Raw genomic sequence first — 20,274 nt, 5'->3', positions numbered from 1 at the left:
AATGAAGTGGTAGGCAAAGTATGGCCCTGAAGCCCCATTACTACCCTCACTGCTGTTTTATGGTTCTCCAGATTTTGTGCTGGAAACAAGGAAGTATCAACACTTGTATAAAGTGATCACTAAAGTAGGATAATGAGGATATTGCTTGTTCTTTCTTGCAGCTTTATCTTTCTATGGTTTTGTTTATTATGTCTTTCTCCTATCAGAGGATGGCATGTTGTTGTTCATTCGTTCAGTCGTCTCCGACTCTTCGTGACCTCATGGACCAGCCCACACCAGAGCTCCCTGTCGGCCGTCACCACCCCCAGCTCCTTCAAGGTCAGTACAGTCCCTTCAAGAATGCCATCCATCCATCTTGCCCTTGGTCGGCCCCTCTTCCTTTTGCCTTCCACTTTCCCCAGCATAATTGCCTTCTCTAGGCTTTGCTGTCTCCTCATGATGTGGCCAAAGTACTTCAACTTTGTCTCTAGTATCCTTCCCTCCAGTGAGCAGCCGGGCTTTATTTCTTGGAGGATGGACTGGTTGGATCTTCTCGCAGTCCAAGGCACTCTCAGAACTTTCCTCCAGCACCACAGCTCAAAAGCATCTATCTTCCTTCGCTCAGCCTTCCCTAAGGTCCAGCTCTCACATCCGTAGGTTACTACAGGGAATACCATGGCTTTGACTAGGCGGATCTTTGTTGCCAGTCTGATGTCTCTACTCTTTACTATTTTATCGAGACTGGCATAGTCTACACTAATTTAAAATACAGGTGAGCTAAAATGTTATATTACAAAACAATACTATTAAAAGCAGGTAGATAAAACCATTTCAAATATACTAAAACCTGTTTGAAAACATCCAACACAGAAACACGGCACATCACCCTTAACACTGTTCTGCCATATGATTTTGAGTCGAGGTACTCAAGCCTTTTGCTTCCTACTTCAAAATATTAGTCATTGAGTTTGTTCCCTTTGTCTAAGAAAGGTCATCCATAAGACTCCAATGCCAAGAACAGCTGAAAGCCTATACATCCACAAATGAGTCAGCCTTTGTTGGCTCTTGTAATGATGCTCAAACTATTTTATTTATTTATTTATTTTTTGCATTTATTGACCGCCCCTCTCAGCCCGAGGGCGACTCGGGGCGGTGAACAACAACAAAAAAGGACCTTGTACAATAAATCAAGACAATACAAACCAGACAATACAACATGACATATACTTATACTAAAAATCCGCTTCGTCAAGTCCTGGGGTCATAGCCAATATTCATAATCCTAGTCCATTCCAGTGTCGTTCAAGATACTCTCAGCTGAAGGCCTGCTCGAAGAGCCATGTTTTCAGGCCCCTACGAAAGGCCATCAAGGAGGGCGCCTGTCTAACTTCAATAGGGAGGGTGTTCCACAACCGGGGGGCCACCACCGAGAAGGCCCGCTCTCTCGTCCCCGCCAGGCGTGCCTGTGAGGCAGGCGGGACCGAGAGAAGGGCCTCCCCGGATGATCTCAAGGCCCTCGTGGGCTCATAGGCCGAGATGCGGTCTGCAAGGTATTTTGGGCCGGAACCGTTTAGGGCCTTGTAGGATAATACCAGCACCTTAAATTGGGCCCGGTAGCGAATCGGCAGCCAATGGAGCTGGGACAGCAGGGGCGTTGTATGCTCTCTGCGTCCTGCTCCCGTTAACACCATGGCTGCCGCGCGTTGGACTAGCTGAAGCTTCCGGGCCGTCTTCAAGGGCAGCCCCACGTAGAGAGCGTTGCAGTAGTCGAGGCGGGATGTGACCAAAGCGTGTACCACCGTGGCCAAGTCAGACTTCCCAAGATACGGGCGCAGCTGGCGCACGAGCCTAAGCTGTGCAAATGCTCCCCTGGTCACCGCTGAAACCTGAGGCTCCAGGCTCAGCGATGAGTCCAGGGTCACACCCAAGCTGCGAACCTGCGCCTTCAAGGGGAGTGCGACCCCGTCCAGCACAGGCTGTAACCCTATACCCTGTTCGGCCTTGCGACTGACCAGGAGTACCTCTGTCTTGTCTGGATTTAGTTTCAGTTTGTTCGCCCTCATCCAGACCATTACAGCGGCCAGGCACCGGTTCAGGACTTCGACGGCCTCCTTAGTAGCAGGTGGGAAGGAGTGACAGAGTTGGACATCATCTGCGTACAGGTGACACCGCACCCCGAAACTCCGGATGATCTCACCCAGCGGCTTCATGTAGATGTTAAACAGCAAGGGGGACAAGATGGAGCCCTGAGGAACGCCACAGATCAACGGCTGTGGCGCTGAACAGGAGTCCCCCAGCAACACCTTCTGAGTACGACCCTCCAGAAATGACCGGAGCCACTGCAAAGCAGTGCCCCCAAGACCCATCTCTGCAAGGCGCCCCAGAAGAATACCGTGGTCGACGGTATCGAAGGCCGCTGAGAGGTCCAGGAGCACCAACAGGGACACACTCCCCCTGTCTAGCTCCCGGCGCAGATCATCCACTAAGGCGACCAAGACCGTCTCGGTACCATGTCCCGGTCTGAAACCAGACTGTGCCGGATCCAGAATATCCGTGTCTCTCAAGAATACCTGGAGTTGTGAGGCCACCACGCTTTCCATGACTTTGCCCAAGAAGGGAAGATTGGAAACAGGCCGAAAGTTGTCCAATTTAGTGGGGTCGAGTGATGGTTTCTTCAACAGCGGCTTTACAACAGCCTGTTTTAGGCTCGCTGGAATCTTGCCTTCCCGAAGGGAGGCATTAACCACCACCGTTACCCACTCGGCCAATCCCCCTCTGGCCTCTTTCAGAAGCCAGGATGGGCAGGGGTCTAGGATGGACGTGGTGGGTCTCATTCCTCCAAGTATCTTGTCCACATCCTCGGGTTTCACAAACTGAAAAGAATCCAACAAAATCGGACAAGCAGGTGCTTGTGTCACATCCACAGAGACTGCATCTAATGCGGCGTCCAGCCCAGAGCGGATCAAAGCGACTTTGTCTGCAAAGAACCGAGCAAATGCTTCACAGCGTGCTGCCGAGTTGTCAGGGCTCCCACCTGAAGTTGGGGGAGTTAAAAGACCTCTGACAACCCGGAACAGCTCCGCCGGACGGTTTTTTGCAGACGCAATAGTGGCCGCAAAGAACGTTTTCTTTGCGGCTTTTATTGCCGCGGCATATGCCCTTAGAAAGGACACAAACCGTGTTCGGTTTAACTCGCTTGGGTCTGAGCGCCACACGCTCTCTAGAACCCTCTTCTTTCGCTTCATCGCTGCCAGCTCCTCAGTGAACCAAGGGGCTGGTTTAGCTCGGTTACTCGAGAGGGGACGTTCCGGAGCGATCTTGTCAATAGCCCTGGTCATCTCCCCATTCCAGAGAGCGACCAAGGCCTCGACATGATCACCTACCGCGGTGGCGGGAAACTCCCCAAGAGCCGTCAGGAATCCACTCGGATCCATTAGTCTCCTGGGGCGGACCATCCTAATGGGTCCTCCACCCTTGCGGAGGTTAGGGGGCGCAGTGAGCCTAAATCCAATCAGGAAGTGGTCGGTCCATGGCAACGGAGAGATAGACAACTCCTCCACACCGCCACCTTGCTCCCATCCCTGGCAGAAAACCAAGTCCAATGTGTGTCCAGCACAGTGGGTGGGGCCAGTTATTCGTTGGGACAGCCCCATGGTTGCCATGGCGGACATGAAGTCCTGAGCCGCACCTGTGAGGGTTGCCTCGGCGTGGATGTTGAAGTCCCCCAGCACAAGAAGCCGTTGGGACTCCACCGCCAGGCTCGAGACCACCCCCGCTAGCTCAGGTAGGGAGACTGTAGTGCAGCGAGGTGGACGGTACACTAGCAGAATCCCTATTCTGTCCCGGTCACCCACCCTCAGGTGGACGCATTCAAAATTTGTGGTCTGCGGGATGGGGCTCCTGGTTAGATGGATGGACTCTCTATAGACCACTGCGACACCGCCTCCCCGTCCTCCGGCTCTTGGTTGGTGTTGCACGGAGAAACCTGGAGGACAGAGCTGGGAGAGGTTTACGCCCCCCGCTTCATCCAGCCAGGTCTCCGTGATGCACGCCAGATCTGCCCGCTCCTCCAGGATTAAGTCCTGGATCCAAGTTGTTTTTCCGTTGACAGACCTGGCGTTCAACAACACCACCTTCAAGCCAGAGGGCCCGCTCACCTGGTTACACCAACTTACCTTAGGAGACCGGTTGGGGATAGTTAATTTAGATAAGCGGTCCGAATTAAGCCGAATTCGAGGTCTCCTTCTCCCGCATCTCCTCCTTCCCACCACGACCTCTATGGGGGCCCCTCGGCTAGCGGAACACCTCCCCCCCTCCATGCCGCAGTCCAGAGTCAAGCGATTACGTTCTACTGCGCTCGTGGCTAAGTTTTTTGGTTCTTGCCAGCATCTCCTCCCTCCCTCCTCCCTCCTCCCCACCACACCTTCCTTCACAGGTTCCAACCCACCTCCTCCTCTGCCCCTCCTGCTACACAAGAGCAATAGAGACAGTACACAGAGAGGGGCGGGGGACCACATGGATAACAGCGGTGCGGTGGTAGTCGATGTTCCGGTTGCTCCGATGAGCTAGTTCTTAAAGTGCAATTGTAGTTCTTAAAGTGCAAATTATTTTTAGGCGCACCCTATCAGTGGAAGTATTCAGTCAGCAGCAACACACATTTAAAAGCACATTAATAAAGTGCTAGATCTAAAGTGCTCTATTTAGCAGTTTTAAAGTGCGGCACAGAGGGGCGGGGAAGGGGCATAAGTGCTGGTGCAATCTAGCAGCGGATGGCAGGCGCCTAAGTGCTCTAATTCGCTCTTATCACATTGGCGACAGATAATCACAGATGAAAACCAGGAATGAACTAACTGATAATATCTACGATCACCCCCTTATGGGAGTGGGCCTAGTTGTAGTTGGCTAAATATTACTATGACCCAGATGGAGTCTCAAGGCGGTTGGTATAGAGCGGATGGGGGCTTCCGGGGATGGGAACTCGGCGAAGGCAGCCCAGTTGGACGGCTACACGTATACACTCTGTACTACCACAGAGGGGCCAGCCTAAGGGTCTACAAGGGCTGGCATAACGGTCTACACAGCGGTCAGCACAAGATTACACAACGAGCTGCACAAGGAGGTCAACACAATAACAGGTCTAGTTCAGCACAAGAATGTCTGCTCTGGGGTCCATATAGGGACAACCAGCGGAGGCAGCAGCCGCGGCGATGGTCTGGCCTGACGGGGGTGCGGCCCTGCAGGCGGTGCTGCTGGTGATGTCAGCGGCCTAGTGGGGTGGTGGTGGTGGTCCCCGACAGAGGTAGCAGTGGCGGCCCGGTCGGGCTCCGTAGCAGCCCAGCGGAGGTAGCGGTCACGGCCTGATGGCAGATGGCGGCGGCCACCTCGGCAGCGGCGGCCTCAGCCAGACAGTGGAGCGAGGCGGTGGTTCACCAGTGGGGGAGCTCCGCAGCTCTGAACGGCCTAGCGGCCTGGCAAAGGCAGCCGCCGCAGCCTGATGGAAAATGGCGGCGGCGTAAAGCGGCGGTAAGCCTGACGGCGGCAATCACGCCCGGCAGTGGAGACAAGCCTCAGCCGCGATGGCTCGGAGAGCAGCTGAGGCTCGGGCGGCGAGGCTGCAGGTCATCGGGAGCTCGGCGTTAGATCTTCTTCCGGATGGATCTGAGCTCCCCGTTCCGTCTTCGGTCGCAGCAGCCGCGGGACCGGGGGGGCCCGCCACGCTAGAGTTCCTTCACCTCGCGGTGGGGCTTCTCGGCGGCACGCTCCTCCCTCTCCCTCAGCTACAGCGGCAGGGTAACGGATCAGGGGCAAGCGGACGGCCAGCAGGATGGCGACCACGCTCAGCGGCAGCAGCCCCAGTGGCGGCGGCCACAGCTCCGTGTTCCTTCCACCTCGCGGTGGAGCTTCTCGGCGGCGCGCTCCTCCCTCTCCCTCAGCCACAGCGGCCGGGCAACGGATCAGGGGCAAGCGGGCGGCCGGCAAGATGGCGACCACGCTCAGCGGCAGCAGCCTCAGTGGCGTCGGCCACAGCTCCGTGTTCCCTCCACCTCGCGGTGGAGCCTCTCGGCGGCGCGCTCCTCCCTCTCCCTCAGCTCCAGCGGCTGGGTAACAGGCCGGGAGGACAAGCGGACAGGCCGGCAAGATGGCGATCACACTCGGCAGCCGCGGTCCCAACGGCGGCGGCAGGACCCACACCGGAGTCGGTCACAACTCAGCAGTCGGCCCCGGCTCAGCAATCTCCGCCGGTGGCCAGCAGCGTTAGTAGGTTAGGTAAGGTAGGTCTTTTTTACCGTTTAGGAGAGCCCGCCGTGATTTGACCTTTAATGGCGGCGCTCTTCTCCTCTCCTACCTTCGCCGCCTCTTGGCACTCTCTTAGTCCTTAGTTCTTCCAGCTTTTCGGCTCGACAGCCCTTGTGCTTCGGTGTTGCCCTCACCCTCTCCTATTTGGTGGTCTGGAGGGGGGAATAACCTAGGATTCCCTAGGATTCTCTTTGTTTGGTTAGCGCAGCTCAGCGTTGCCGCTGCTAACCGCCATCACCGGAACCGGAAGCACTGTGAACTAGCATCTCTTCTACCCCAAAATGGGTTTTCTGAAATAGTAAATAGAATATCCCCTCCCCTTTGTAAAACTTCAAGAGGAGATGACTGCAACCTCTCTGGCTTATGTGTTCTTCCTCATAAATAATGTTTCTCATATTGCTTTTGCGTGATGTTGCTTGGCCTCATGTGCCCCAGTTTTCATCTGTGAAATATTTGAGCCCAAACAGCCTAATGGCATCTTCAGAGCTAAGCAGGGTCAGCCCTGGTCAGTACTTGAATGGAAACCACCAAGAAATGCAAGGTTTTGTTGGCTATGTTTCAGAGGAAGGAACTGGCAATTCCACCTCTATTCCTTGCCTTAGGAAACCATATGGAAAATTAATGGATTAGCAAGCAACTTGTACGCACACCTGCAAACATCTACAGAGTCTCTAATGGAATGAGAAACATTCCATTTGTCTTTACATATAGAGCAAATCAGACATGGGGCTAATGCTCTGTGTTAATGCAAATATGATTACAGTATCTATTTTTTTCTAAACATTAGTGTGCCACATTGTTACTTATTCATTGTTTGACTCCTTGTGAAAGCTTAAGGAAGAGAATGGAAGAAAGCTTTGCCGAGTAAAAGATCAGCTCAACATCAAGATGGAAAATGTTGCTTAGATATCTATGCATAATTTCTAGGATCCATAATTTATGTTCTGTTCTACTGCCCAAAGCAGAAAAGGTCAGGAGAAGTGTACAAACATACACTTTTATGTATGCAGATAAATGGCCTTAATTGTGACCAGAAAGGAATTGGAGGGCAATTTCTTTGCCTTTTAAAGAAGCAACTTACCACCAGCCAAATTTCATGACACATAAAATTTGTGTGCAGTGTTTCAGCAGAAAATTACAACAACAACTACTACTACTACTGTTTTAAATCCCTGTAGTTAGGTATAACCACAAAATCATTTCTCATAATTCCAGTTTATATGTATCAATCTACCAATAAGTCTAAAGCTCTATACTAATTTGCATTATGATCCTTCAATGCTCATGTGCTCTAGTCAAAGCTGTGCATAGTAGTCAATTACTACAGTGCTTCAAATGATGTAGTTTCATCTGTATATGCTCTGAGCACACATTGTTGTTGTCATTCTTGCTTACAATTTTTATAGTCACCGATTTTCTCAATTATTTTAATATTTTAGCAATGATATTGTGGTCTGTTCTGAAAGGAGGTCAATGGAGGTGATATTTTGAGTTGCTGCACTGGATGACACCAACCCTAGTGATATCAGTGCCAGTCAAGAGTTTACAGTAGTGCATTTGCCTCCATTACCAACCATTAAGTCCGTCACCCCAAATGAACTGGTTTGATGTAAATTGATTTCCTGCAACCCTAATCAAAGCACTTATCCATGGGTATACAACTTCCTGGTGTCTGATGCCTTTATTTTATCCCCAATATGAATATATTTCAAACTAAGGCATCATTCCTCCTTCTCCCACACATGGATCAGCATTGAAATTTCCACATCTATAGCCTCATCTCATTTGACTACTCTACCTTTGCATCTGCCTTGCGCCTGGGGAATTCTGACACACTCACAGTTCAAACCATGTAATAAATTGCATTGCTCAGAAACCGCAGTGCACTGTTGCTTATTGGTTCTGCCATTTAGAGCGGGAAAAGCTGCCATATTATAAGCCACAGAAGCAAATGCAAAACTACGGCATTTTGCTAGAGGCGGATTTCAGACTTGTCTGATCTGGCTAATTCGGCAAGCAAAAATTCTATTCACTTCCAATGTGAACGTTTCAAGCTGGATCGCGTAAATGGTTAAGGCAGGCTTGCAAAACTACATGTTTTTCCATTCAGGGGCTCCAAGCAAAAAAAATTGGCAGTTCTGGAGAGTGCCCAGCTGTGAAATGAAATTCTGTGTAGCACTTTAGCTTGTGCACAAAGGGGGGATAAATCTTTTGCTATCCCAGTGGTTAGCAGATACATCTTCCCACATACAGAATCCAATGAGGCGTCATTTACCATGTTGTTCATTTTTATGAAGCAATGTACATCTTGGATGACTGGTTGCCAAAACTGTCAGTCCATTCAGAGTTTCTTAAGAAATTGTTTATTTCTGGGGGGAGGAGGGAGAGAAATATTGTTTCTGGATATTGGGAAACATAAGGGCTGAGGGGCATTTGTTTAAGGTGTTTTATTGGTTGATACTGTATCTTTATTGATTGATTAATGGTATTTTATTTGTTTTTTATGGTATTTGATTGATTGATTGATGGTATCACTTTTCTGCTGAGTTTAAACCTCTGTAACCTGACTCTAAGACTGCAGAGCCATGTATGTTTGGTTGGACATTAGTGCCTTTAAATTCAGACTAAAACCTTCTTATTCAGACAGGCTTTCAAGGAAGAAGGTTTTTAAGATTGAGTCAGGGGGTGCTGTGATTTTTTGCTTTGAATGTGTTTTAATTGATTTATCTGTGAATTTTTAATAGTTATGTTTAATTCTGCTTTAATGTTTGCATATTTGTATATTTTAAATTGTGTGGTCATACTTTTAATGTAAGCTGCTTTAAGTCTCCTTTGGTTGAGATAAAGCAGGGTATAAATAAACATATAATAATATTCAAGAATAGCCATTTTAATGGTTTCATCTCATACTATTTTAGCCTCACATCTTCTTCAAAAAGAGTAAGGCAGTTCACAAAGCATTGCGCTGTTAAGACAGCATTAAAAATAATAACAGAAATTAGTAATTAACACATAGTCATGATATGTTTCGACTGTGAGTTCAGGCAGTGTCCCAGTTACGATCAAGATAGGTTCTGTAGATTTGTTCTTAAGTTGAATTTGTTTCTAAGTCAGAACAGGTACATTTTAAAGTATAACTCCAGCCATATATATACATGCATGCTTTGGATAACATAGACAAGGGTGTTTGCTTTGCTGTTTGTGCCCCTGTTCAGATTTCTTTTCATTTTCTGTCCCTGTGATTTTGAAATTTTGAAAAAAAAATTTGCTTTGGAAACAAAAATAGGTGATAAAGGTTCAGTGGAGACACCTTTCCCCCATGATAACCCTTTGAGGAGTAAATTTCCCTTCCTAGGGGTAGATTTCTGTCATATCCTGTTATCTAACCCCTGTTCTTAACTATGAGATGTTTGCAAGTCGGATGTTTGTAATTCAGGGACTGCCTGTATAGCATTTGTATTTATCTGTCAACTTAGGGCAACCCTATGAATTCTATAGAGTTTTCTTAGGCAAGACATTTGACCAGTTTCTTCCTCTGAAATATCACCTACAGCACCTGGTATTCATTGGTGGCCTCCCATCCAAGTATTGACCAGGGTGACCCTGTTTAGCTTGCCAGATCAGACATGATCTATCTCATTTAGACATTAATTTATGAATAAACAAATAAATAGCATTGTCACTGTTGGTCTGAATCCAAATGCTAGTCCTGTCAGGCCTTTGTTTGTGCGCTGCTGTGGCCCAGTCTGTGTATGTTTTGTGTGTCTATATATTTGTGTATATGTGTGTGTGTGTGTGTGTGTGTATTTATGTATTTGTGTGTTTATATGTGTACATGTGTATTGTGTATATGTGTGTGCTTGTCTATATGCATTTGTGTGCATATATGTATGTGTGGATGTATATGTGCATGTATATATGTATATGTATCTGTGTATATGTGTGTATTTGTGCATAAATATACGTGTGTATGAATGTGTGCATGTGCATATGTATGTGAATGTATGTGTATATGTATTTATGGTGTTTGTTGGGTTTTTAAGTCTGTTACGCGGGGGCCATGTGTTGGGGTGTGTGTGCATGGGCGATGGACACTCGTTGGACCGTTAGGTGTATTGTGTCCAAATTTTGTGTCAATTCGTCCTGCGGTTTTTGAATTATGTTAATCCCACAAACAGACACTACATTTTTATTTATATAGATTATATTAAAATTAAATTGTGTCACCTGTACCCTAATCCTTTAGCCTTCAGCCTTCTAGACTAGCACCTTATATCTCTTTATCTCATGGTAATAATGCATAAGACCATTTTTGCTAGCAGGCCTGTGAGGGGAGAGTGATTGGGAAACGAATGTTTTAATGTTTTATTGCATTTGTATGTTTTAACTGTTTTATAATGTTATATTTATTTATTTGTATGTATAATGAGGCATTGAATTTTGCCATAATCTGTAAGCCGCTCTGAGTCCCCTTCGGGGTGAGAAGAGCGGGGTATAAATATAGTTAATAATAATAATAATAATATATGGCATTATTAATATTATAATAGTATAATTACATGTATTATTACGAGGTACGCTCGCAGTTGGCGCACGAGTCTCAATTGTGCAAAAGCCCTCCCGGCCACCGCCGATGCCTGAGCCTCAAGCGTAAGTGATGGATCCAAGAGGACTCCCAAACTGCAGACCTGTGACTTCAGGGGGAGTGTAACCCCGTCCAGCACAAGTTGCCACCCTATACCCCGATCTGGTTTACGATCGACCAGGAGGACCTCTGTCTTGTCAGGATTGACCTTCAGCTTGTTCATCCTCATCCAGACAGCCACAGCGGCCAGGCACTCATCCAGCACCCAAGAGGCTTCCTTGAAGTTAGGTGGAAAGGAGTAGTATTGTTGTGTGTCATCTGCATAGAGATTTTAATTTATTCATTACATTTGGCCCAGCCCCAGTTTTAAATATGTCATGATGTATTGTTTTGATGTTTTACTGTTATTGCTTTAATGTTTATTGGTTTGCTTTATGAGTTTTATTGTTGTATTTGTTATGCTGTTGTTTTTATTGAGGGCCTTGGCCTTTGTAAAGGAGATGTTAGCGGGGTACAAATAAAGTTAATAATAATAATAATGGGTTTTTGTAGGTTTTTCCGGGCTATATGGCCATGTTCTGGAGGCAATTTTTCTCCTGACATTTCGCCTGCATCTATGGCAAGCATCCTCAGATCTGTTGGAAGTAGGAAAAATGGGTTTATATATCTGTGGAATGACCAGGGTGAGACAAAGGACTTTTGTCTGCTGGGGCTAGGTGTGAATGTTTCAGCTGATCACCTTGATTTGCATTCAATGGCTTGGAAGTGCCTGGGGGGAATCTTTTGTTGAGTGATTTTATGTGCCTGTTTGTTTCCCCTCTGTTGTTTTGCTGTTGTAATTTTTGAGATTTTTAATACTGGTAGCCAGATTTTGTTCATTTTCATGGTTTCTTCCTTTCTGTTGAAATTGTCCATAATTTAATAATAATAATAATAATAATAATATGTATGTGAGAAGGGCGGAATATAATGTTTTAAATAAATTTATGTATGTATGTGCTGTGAAATCATGGAAGCTATAGTTTTGCAAGCACTTTAGCCTTCTCTCCCTTATCAAACTACAAATCTTAGGATTCCAAAGCATGTAAGTGGTACCAACCTGCACTCATTCTCCAATGTAGAAACAGTCTAAAAGTGAGGTGAGGATACAGGAATTCCTACTGACAATCTTTTCTTATACTGGCTTTCAGACTCCAGAGTGTGGGAAAGTAACTCGCCAAGGAAGAAGACAAAGCAACCATTAACTCCCTCACTCACTGGTGTGCAACTCTTCAATATTGAGAGTAACAAGATGGCGTCGCTGAAAGAACTACGACTCCCAGCATGCCTCAGCGCCCCTGGCTCATGCGGCCGCCGTGCTTTTCTCCCACAATGCAGCGCGGGACTCTCTTCTCTAACGAAGGTCGTGTTGAAGTCAGCGGCGCTTCCTCCTCAGTCTTGCGGCCTGCTCATCCGGCGCCATGTTGGGAGCCAGCGTTCGCCGGTTCACCACTTCGGCCATTCGCCGAGTGCATTACGAGGAAGGGCCGGGAAAGGTGAGAGGGAGCTGAGGGCCTTCGCCGGCGGCTTCGAGAGAGGGAGGCCTAGGCTGGGCCTTGCGAGGCAGAGGTTATCTTAGGCCTGGGCAAACTTGGGCCCTTCTTCAGGTGTTTTGGACTCCAACTCCCGTCGCTCCTAACAGCCTCGGGCCCCTTCCTTTTCCCCCTCAGCCGCTTAAGCGGCTGAGGGGGAAAAGGAAGGGGCCCGAGGCTGTTAGGAGCGACGGGAGTTGGAGTCCAAAACACCTGAAGAAGGGCCCAAGTTTGCCCAGGCCTGGGTTATCTATTCCTTCAGGGAGAAATGGGCTCCCTCTACTTCCTGGGCAGAGAAAAAACATTACTTCACTTTATATAGAATCATCATAGAGCTGGAAGAGTCCCTCCAAGGGCCCTCCCCCATTCTGGAACACACAATGAAAGCACTCCCGACAGATGGCCATCCAGCCTCTGCTTATAACCTCCCAAGAAGGAGACTCCACCAAACTCCCAAGGCACCCTATACCCCTCCTGAACAGCTCTTGGAAGGCAGGTGTTCAACAGGAGAGAATACTCCAAACCTGGAATAATACAGCTGAAAGAAACCACACCTAGTCCAAGTTGAGGCTTGTGTTAATTTCCCTAATTCACCTTTTGTAGTATTAAGCATAGGATCGGATGTAAGTGGAAATACTATTTGGCTTCTGAAACAGTTGCACTGGCTCCCAATTAGTTTCCAGGCCTAATTCAAAGTGTTGGTTCTCTCTTTTTTTGGGGGGGGGGGATAGATTTTTATTAAACATACATACATGAAAAGAGGGGGGAATATTCAAGAAGAAGATAGGAAAGTAGGAAATACAGCCAAATAAAGAAAAAAGAGAAAGTTGGTTCTCAACTTTAAAGCCCTCCGTGGCCTCGGTCCAGATTATCAAAGACATCAGGTTACTTTATATCAGGGGTCCTCGAACTTTTTAAACAGAGGGCCAGGTCACAGTTCCCCAAAGTGTTGGAGGGCCGGAGTATAATTTGAAAAAAACATGAATGAATTCCTATGCTCACTGCATATATCTTATTTCTAGTGCAAAAAACCCCACTTTAAAACAATACTATAATTAAAACGAAGAACATTTTTAACAAATATAAATTTATTCGTATTTTAATGGGAAGTGTGGGCCTGCTTTTGGCGGGCGAGATAGGATTGTTGTTGTTGTGTGCTTTTAAGTCGTTTCAGACTTAGGTTGACCCTGAGCGAGGGCTGGGTAAATTGGAGGGCCGTATCCGGCCCTTGGGCCTTAGTTTGAGGACTTCTGCATTATATTATATTATTTATTTATTTATTTACTGCATTCTTACCCCTCTCTATCTGACCCTGGAGGAGACTCGAAGAGCAGCTTCCAGTTTGGCAATAATTCAATGCCAAATTGAAACTTAGGTAAAGGTTTCTCTTGACATTAAGTCTAGTCGGGTCCAACTCTGAGGGTTGGTGCTCATCACCATTTCTAAGCCAAAGAGCCAGCATTGTCCGCAGACACTTCCCAAGTTCATGTGGCCAGCATGACTGCATGGAGCGCTGTTACCTTCCCACAGAAGCAGTACCTTTTGATCTACTCAAATGTGCATGTTTTTAAACCGCTAGATTAGCAGAAGCTAGGCTTAACAGCAGGAGCACACCCTGTTCCCCATATTCGAACCGCCAATCTTTTGGCCAGTAAGTTCAGCAGCTCAGTGGTTTAACCCGATGTGCCACCATACAAATACACAACACATTAAACATTAAAATCAGATAATAAAACATATAAATACAATTAAAATAACTGTTAAAATCGTGGAACCTAATCCCACAATCATAGTCAAAACTGATTTGTGTGTATTGCACTGTGGTTGTACTACTCCCCAAATGCTTTGTTGCATAGCCAGGTTTTAACCTTCTGAAAACCAAGAGGGAGGAAGTCGACTTAATATTGCTGGGGAGGGAGTTTTATAGCTGAGGGGCCACCACTGGGAAGGCCCTGTCCCTCATCCTCACCAGCCGCACCTGCAAAGGGGGTGGGACCAAGAACAGGGTCTCCCCAGCAGATCTTAACGTCCAGGCTGGTTCATAGGGGGAGATACATTCGGACAGGTAAGCTGGACCAGAAGCGTTTAGAGCTTTATAGGCTAAAGCCAGCACATTGAATTGTGCTCAATAGCAAACTGGCAGCCAGCGGAGCTGACTTTACAGGGGGGTTGTATGTTTGCTATATGCCGATCTGGCGAGCAATCTGGCTGCTGCCCATTGTACTACTTGCAGCTTATATACACCAGGGAGAGTGTTAAGATCTAGTGGGGAACTGCTGGTGTCCTCAAGCATTTGGGACATTTTCCACCTAATGACTGCTAGAGATGGATCCTTCTTGGGAGTGGCTCCTTCTTTTTGGAATGCTCTCCCAGGGGAGATTAGATATGCGCCCTCTCTGTTAGCTTTCAAGAAGAGCTTAAAAACCTTCTTTTTTAAGGAAGACTTCAGGGGAAATTAATGATATCCAAAGGTTAGGAAAGTTATTTGTCTTTGTTGATTATTGTCAGGGTGGTTTTACCTATTATGTTGGGGTTTTAATTAGGGTTTCACAACATTTGCTAATATTTATGGTTTTAACTTGTTCATAATTTTTATGTTGTATGTTTTACTGATGGGGAAAGGCAGGGTATATATAAATAAATAAATTGTGTTTATTGTTCCTGAGAGAGAGAAAGGAATGCAATGGGATAGGTTTGTTTCAGAGTTTAGAAAATTCTACTCAATTTCTACTTATCTGAGATGTAGAATTGGTGCAGTTTGATACCACTTTAACTACCATGGTCCAATGCTAAGAAATCATGGGATGTGTAGTTTCATGAGGCACCAACTTTCTTTGGCAGAGGAGGTGAAAGACCTTGCAAAAACCCCAACTCTCATGATTCCATAGTATTGAGCCATGTCAGTTAATGTGGTGTCCACCTGCATCGATTCTACAGTCTAACCACACAATGAATCACTATTGACATAGCACAGAACTGCAGAAAACATCACTGTCCTTCCAGGATTTCATAGCTTTGAGTGGTACAAATGATGAGAACATAACAGTATGAAAATGATGATACTGTAAACGCTTTCTGATGTACCTGTCCACTTTATGGATTCTGTTTCAGAAGTAGCTTTCTAGAGGTCAGTTGAGGAGAAACACAACTGTGACACTTATCAGTGTCATGCAGAAATAAAATTCAATTTCAAATTGTAATCTTGCTCAGAATATATCACTACCAAGATCTTGACACTCTTTGTGAATATATATCCAAATGACAGGAATTATTCTGGTGGTCTTCTCATATTTAGGGCCAAAATCTCTATGTCCTCCCACTTTTTGTAGATTAGTGAGTCCTCTCTGAGTGCAGTATGGTGACAGTAGATGAGAAAGTATTATGTTCATATTTCAAATGGATGCTATGGAATTGGAAACTCGTAAATGATCTTGCATACATATCTGATAATTTAGTACCATTGCAACAATAGTGCTGCAACATTCTTGTCCTTCCAGAATATCCCTTTCTCGGTGGAAAATAAATGGAGGTTACTGGCAATGATGGCAGCCTTCTTTGGAAGTGGTTTTGCTGCTCCCTTTTTTATTGTAAGGCACCAGCTACTGAAGAAATGAACTTGTTCTAACAGGTAATTATTGCTTGGTGTTGTATTCTAGTTTGGACCTCTTATAAGGAAACTTATTTTGTTTACAAGGTAGAGATAGGGTTGTCTTAGAACATAATAGGAATATTACTTTAAATCGGTGTTTCTCAACCTTCCTAATACCGCGACCCCTTAATACAGTTCCTCATGTTTGTGAACCACAACCATAACATTTTCCTTGATACTTCATAACTGTAATTTTGCTTTTGTTATTAATTGTAATGTAAATATCTGATACGCAGGAAATATTTTCATTCATTTGGCACAATATTTTGATTTTGTTATTTGGGAGTTACTGGGATTTATAGTTAACCTCCTACCAATGATGGAGTTGAATCAAATTTGGCACACACAACTCCCACGACCAACATAAAATACTGGAAGGGTTTGGTGGGCATTGACCTCGAGTTTTGGAGTTGTAGCTCACCTACATCCAGAGAGCACTGTGGACTCAAACAATGATAGATTGGGACCAAACTTGGCATGAATATTCAATATGCCCAAATGTGAACACTGGTGGAATTTGGAGAAAACAGACCTTGATATCTGGGAGTTATAGTTGCTGGGATTTGTAGTTCACCTACAATCGAAGAGCATTTTTTTCGGGCTATATGGCCATGTTCTAGAGGCATTTTCTCCATATAGCCCGAAAAAACCCCCACAAGAACCTAGTGATTCCAGCCATGAAAGCCTTCAACAATAAATCAAAGAGCATTCAGAACCCCACCAATAGAATTGGGCCAAATTTCCTGCACAGAGCCCCCATGCCTTGAAGGAACTTGCTGGCATGAACCTCCCTCCAGCCCCTCATATTCTCCCTCACCTGCACATGTGCACAACAGTGCCATGCGCCGAGCATGCCTGCTCTCCCTTCCTCGCTTGGAGTCCCAGAAACCAAACATTGGGCCAACACAATTTGATTTTTTACATGATACAGTCTCTGATTTTTGTGATGCTTTCGGCCCATGTATAACACTTTCCATCTATGAAACTTTTGGGTCACAACAGGTTTGGAACAGGAGAGCCAATCTTTATGCCAGAGGTCCTAGATAAAATTCCTAGAACTTCCAATAAAAATGTTCTGAGGCAGCAGATTACTAGAAAGATTTATGCTTGAGAACTGGAAAAGTGACTGCTAGTTTAAATAAACTACTGGTAAGGAAAAAAGACAGTCTGATTAGATGTAAAGCAGCTCTATCTGCCTCTTAAACGTTTTGTTTAACTGTGTAAACATTAGTGGCTAATGTGTAAGGCACAATGCTTCTGCAATAGTCTTGCTAAGTTTAATAAAATGTAGGACAGATGCTGCATGTCTGTAAGGTTTGGTTTCCATGACTACTGTCTTTCTCTTTCAGATCGGATGTGGATGTTATCCCAGAATACAATTTCTGTGGAAAAATAAAACTAACCACACTGGATGTGTTTGTAAATAAAAAGTGGAATCTCAATATAAAGTACAGTTGTGCAGCAGATTTTTATTTAGCTGAATCCATAGAATCTTGTCCATTGCTCACAATGAACACTAGGAAGTTCCTACTCCCAACAAGCTAATGCATTCATCGTGATTCGGTTGGCATTTGTCACTACAAACTGAGATTTTAACTTGCATAACAGTAAAGGTACAGGATACTGTTAATTTGAAAACTTCAGAAATTTTCCAGATATATAAAACAGATCCTGTGTACTGCCTGACACATCAAAAGAAATGGGGACTTTTTGTCAGGACAAAAGTACCTTATATCATGGTGAAGCTGAATGATTTGGCTTTTATCAGCTGTTGACTAATTTCATTCATGTACAAAGTGTTATCCTGACCCTCTGACATGCAGCTGGATGCATGGAGTCATGTAATGTCAAATGAAAAGTATTGGTATATGGCACTTGAAAAACACTTCAAGCAATTTTTCTGTTAACCTCGTGATATCTGTCTTGGAGTGTTAAATTTACAGTTATTTATGACATTTATATCCCACCCTTCTCACCCTAAAGGGGACTCAGGGTGGCTTACATAAGTGGCATTATTCCTTGCCCGAACAACAACAATTAAAACCAATTAAACAACATTAAAACAACATATGTAAACATTAGATGACCATTGTGCATATATCCAAAGCCAGATAATCATATTCATCAATCCAAAGCCAATTCCAACTGTATTACACAGAAAATTATGCTGTCTTTCTAACACACGCACACCTGACCCATTACAGGAGAGGCTCCACTATCTATGAAGGCTATCCGTCATGTTAGTGTTTCTCTGTAAATATCATGCCGTCATTTTCAGATAGTTACCTGCCACACGTAAAGGATAACAGAGCAATGGAAGGGAGTGTGGCAAATAAGGAAACAATCGTAAGGGATGCTGTGTTACCTGTGCGATGAATTGAATAGAGATGTGAGTAGGGTTGGAACAATATTTCAGTTCAGCAATAGCTCTTGCATTTTGAAGAACTAGTTGCCCCAAGTATTTGATTCTGCATTGGGGAAGTTTAGCATCCAACCAAACTGTATTTTCATGAGTACAACATTCAGTTTCATTGCATAACAAAAAAACAAAACACTTTAGTTCTGTCCGTTTATGATTTCCAGTCCACTAATATTAAACTTACTTTAACCTTGATATGAATTACCCTGGTAAGTCATACAAAATGAAATACATTCCTTATTAGACACAAGCACACATCCCGAGGAGTCCTGACGATTTGGAAGTGGAAAATGTAATCTTTGACACAAAATAATTGTCCTTTTGCACTCTTGATATGTAAATTTTGTGCAGTGGCTGACATCAGTCGCAGGAGTGGGAATAAGTTCTTTGGGTATTGTAAATTCAGAATCTGTTATGGCTATCAAGTTAATAATTGATGTAATACATTTACATCGAGGTTTTTAAAATTTTATACACTGCCTTTCTCCCATCATGGAAACCAAGGTGGCTCACAAAATGAATTAAAGCAGAAGACACTTGAAATAATGGGTAATGTAAATGATACTCTGTTTGATTAGAAATATTTTTGAAAACAATAAAAATAGTTTTAAAACTTTCTGCATCAGCCAGTTCATAGTCAACAATCTAAGTAAACAGAAATGTCTTCTGATGCCCAGCAGTAAGAGCACAGAGGTGGCCAACCTAGCTTCCTCTAGCCACAGAAATCTGTCTTCTGCGTCTTTACCAAATGTGTTTGTCATGATGGGCTGGTTATTATTGGAAGACATAGTTTTTCAGCTATGAATGAGCCAAGTGATGCTAACTTTCTCGAGTTTTATGGGTGTTACCATATAACAGTTTATTCCATCATACAATCTTCAAAGTTGTTGACTTTGGTTCATAACAAGAAGGATGGCAATTATTTGAAGAATCATAGCGGACTTCTGTTCAGTTTATATTACAATATATCTACACAGACACAAGAAGCATTGGTGTTCAAAGCCAAAAGTTGATAGATGTTAACCTCTTTTTAGAATGTCACAATATACCAACCAGAGCCAGATGTGCATGGGACAATGTTTCTGTATACTTAAAATCCAGGTTGAAAATTTCAGGTTCAATTTCTTTTGAGAACCAAAATGAACTCCCATCTTTTCACACACACCCTCATTTTGTACGCTAACCCACACCTGTCCTGGTTAAGAGAAGGCAGTATTTGCAGCATGATAATATGACCCCATACTCCAGTTTCATAGTTGGGAAATGACAAGAAAAGTCACTCTTCTAGATTCCCTCCAAATATATGCCCAAGCTCCATATATGATCTAACCAGTTCTCTGCTGTTTTCAGTTGATGTCCAAGGTTCCTCGTTTGATCATACAGCTCACCTATAATCATCTTGAAAACATTTCCTATTTTGAAAAAGACACTGCAGTGATTGGACTCTATCCATTGTCCAGGATGCTTGTGTTACATAATACTTTTGTAAGGCATGGGTTACATTCTCCAAGTGCACACTTTACTCATAGTTGTTTAGCAGACAACATAATATCAATGGAAAAAAATCCCTATACTAATAGTAAGATTTTTTTTTCAGAGATGGGTTGCCTTTGCCTTCCTCTAGGCTGAGAAAGTGCAACTTGCCCAAGAGTACCCATTGGGTTTCTATGACTGAATGGGAAATAGGGCTCAAACAGCTACAGCACGCTGGCTCTCAAATTAAATGCAAACCATTAGATGTGCCAAGAATATTTGAAGAAACAGTGCCTTGAAA

The 20,274-nt window shown here is 44.8% G+C and overlaps 1 protein-coding gene and 1 non-coding gene across 2 annotated transcripts; both read left to right on the top strand.

The window, feature by feature from the left end:
* Positions 1–12,222: 12,222 nt before the first annotated feature.
* On the top strand, positions 12,223–17,529 carry COX7C (cytochrome c oxidase subunit 7C). The gene is made up of 3 exons (XM_060761745.2): positions 12,223–12,396; positions 15,930–16,060; positions 17,431–17,529. Exons 1-2 carry the CDS (start codon positions 12,322–12,324, stop codon positions 16,044–16,046), a joined length of 192 nt encoding a protein of 63 aa, XP_060617728.1. The 5' UTR covers positions 12,223–12,321; the 3' UTR covers positions 16,047–16,060; positions 17,431–17,529.
* LOC132769559 (small nucleolar RNA Z39) lies at positions 15,455–15,515 on the top strand. Its single transcript, XR_009630884.1, has one exon. It is a non-coding gene; the product is annotated as a small nucleolar RNA Z39 (small nucleolar RNA).
* Positions 17,530–20,274: the final 2,745 nt, after the last annotated feature.

This window comes from Anolis sagrei, chromosome 2, assembly GCF_037176765.1.
Source record: "Anolis sagrei isolate rAnoSag1 chromosome 2, rAnoSag1.mat, whole genome shotgun sequence".
Classification (NCBI taxonomy): Eukaryota; Metazoa; Chordata; class Lepidosauria; order Squamata; family Dactyloidae; genus Anolis; species Anolis sagrei.
This window is presented reverse-complemented; position numbering and strand designations above follow the sequence as displayed.

Excerpts from the sequence above, each read along its gene's own strand:
- COX7C (XM_060761745.2), top strand. The coding sequence starts at position 12,322 with ATGTTGGGAGCCAGCGTTCGCCGGTTCACCACTTCGGCCATTCGCCGA. Across the intron at positions 12,397-15,929 it reads ACGAGGAAGGGCCGGGAAAG|AATATCCCTTTCTCGGTGGA; the intron begins GTGAGAGGGAGC and ends TTGTCCTTCCAG.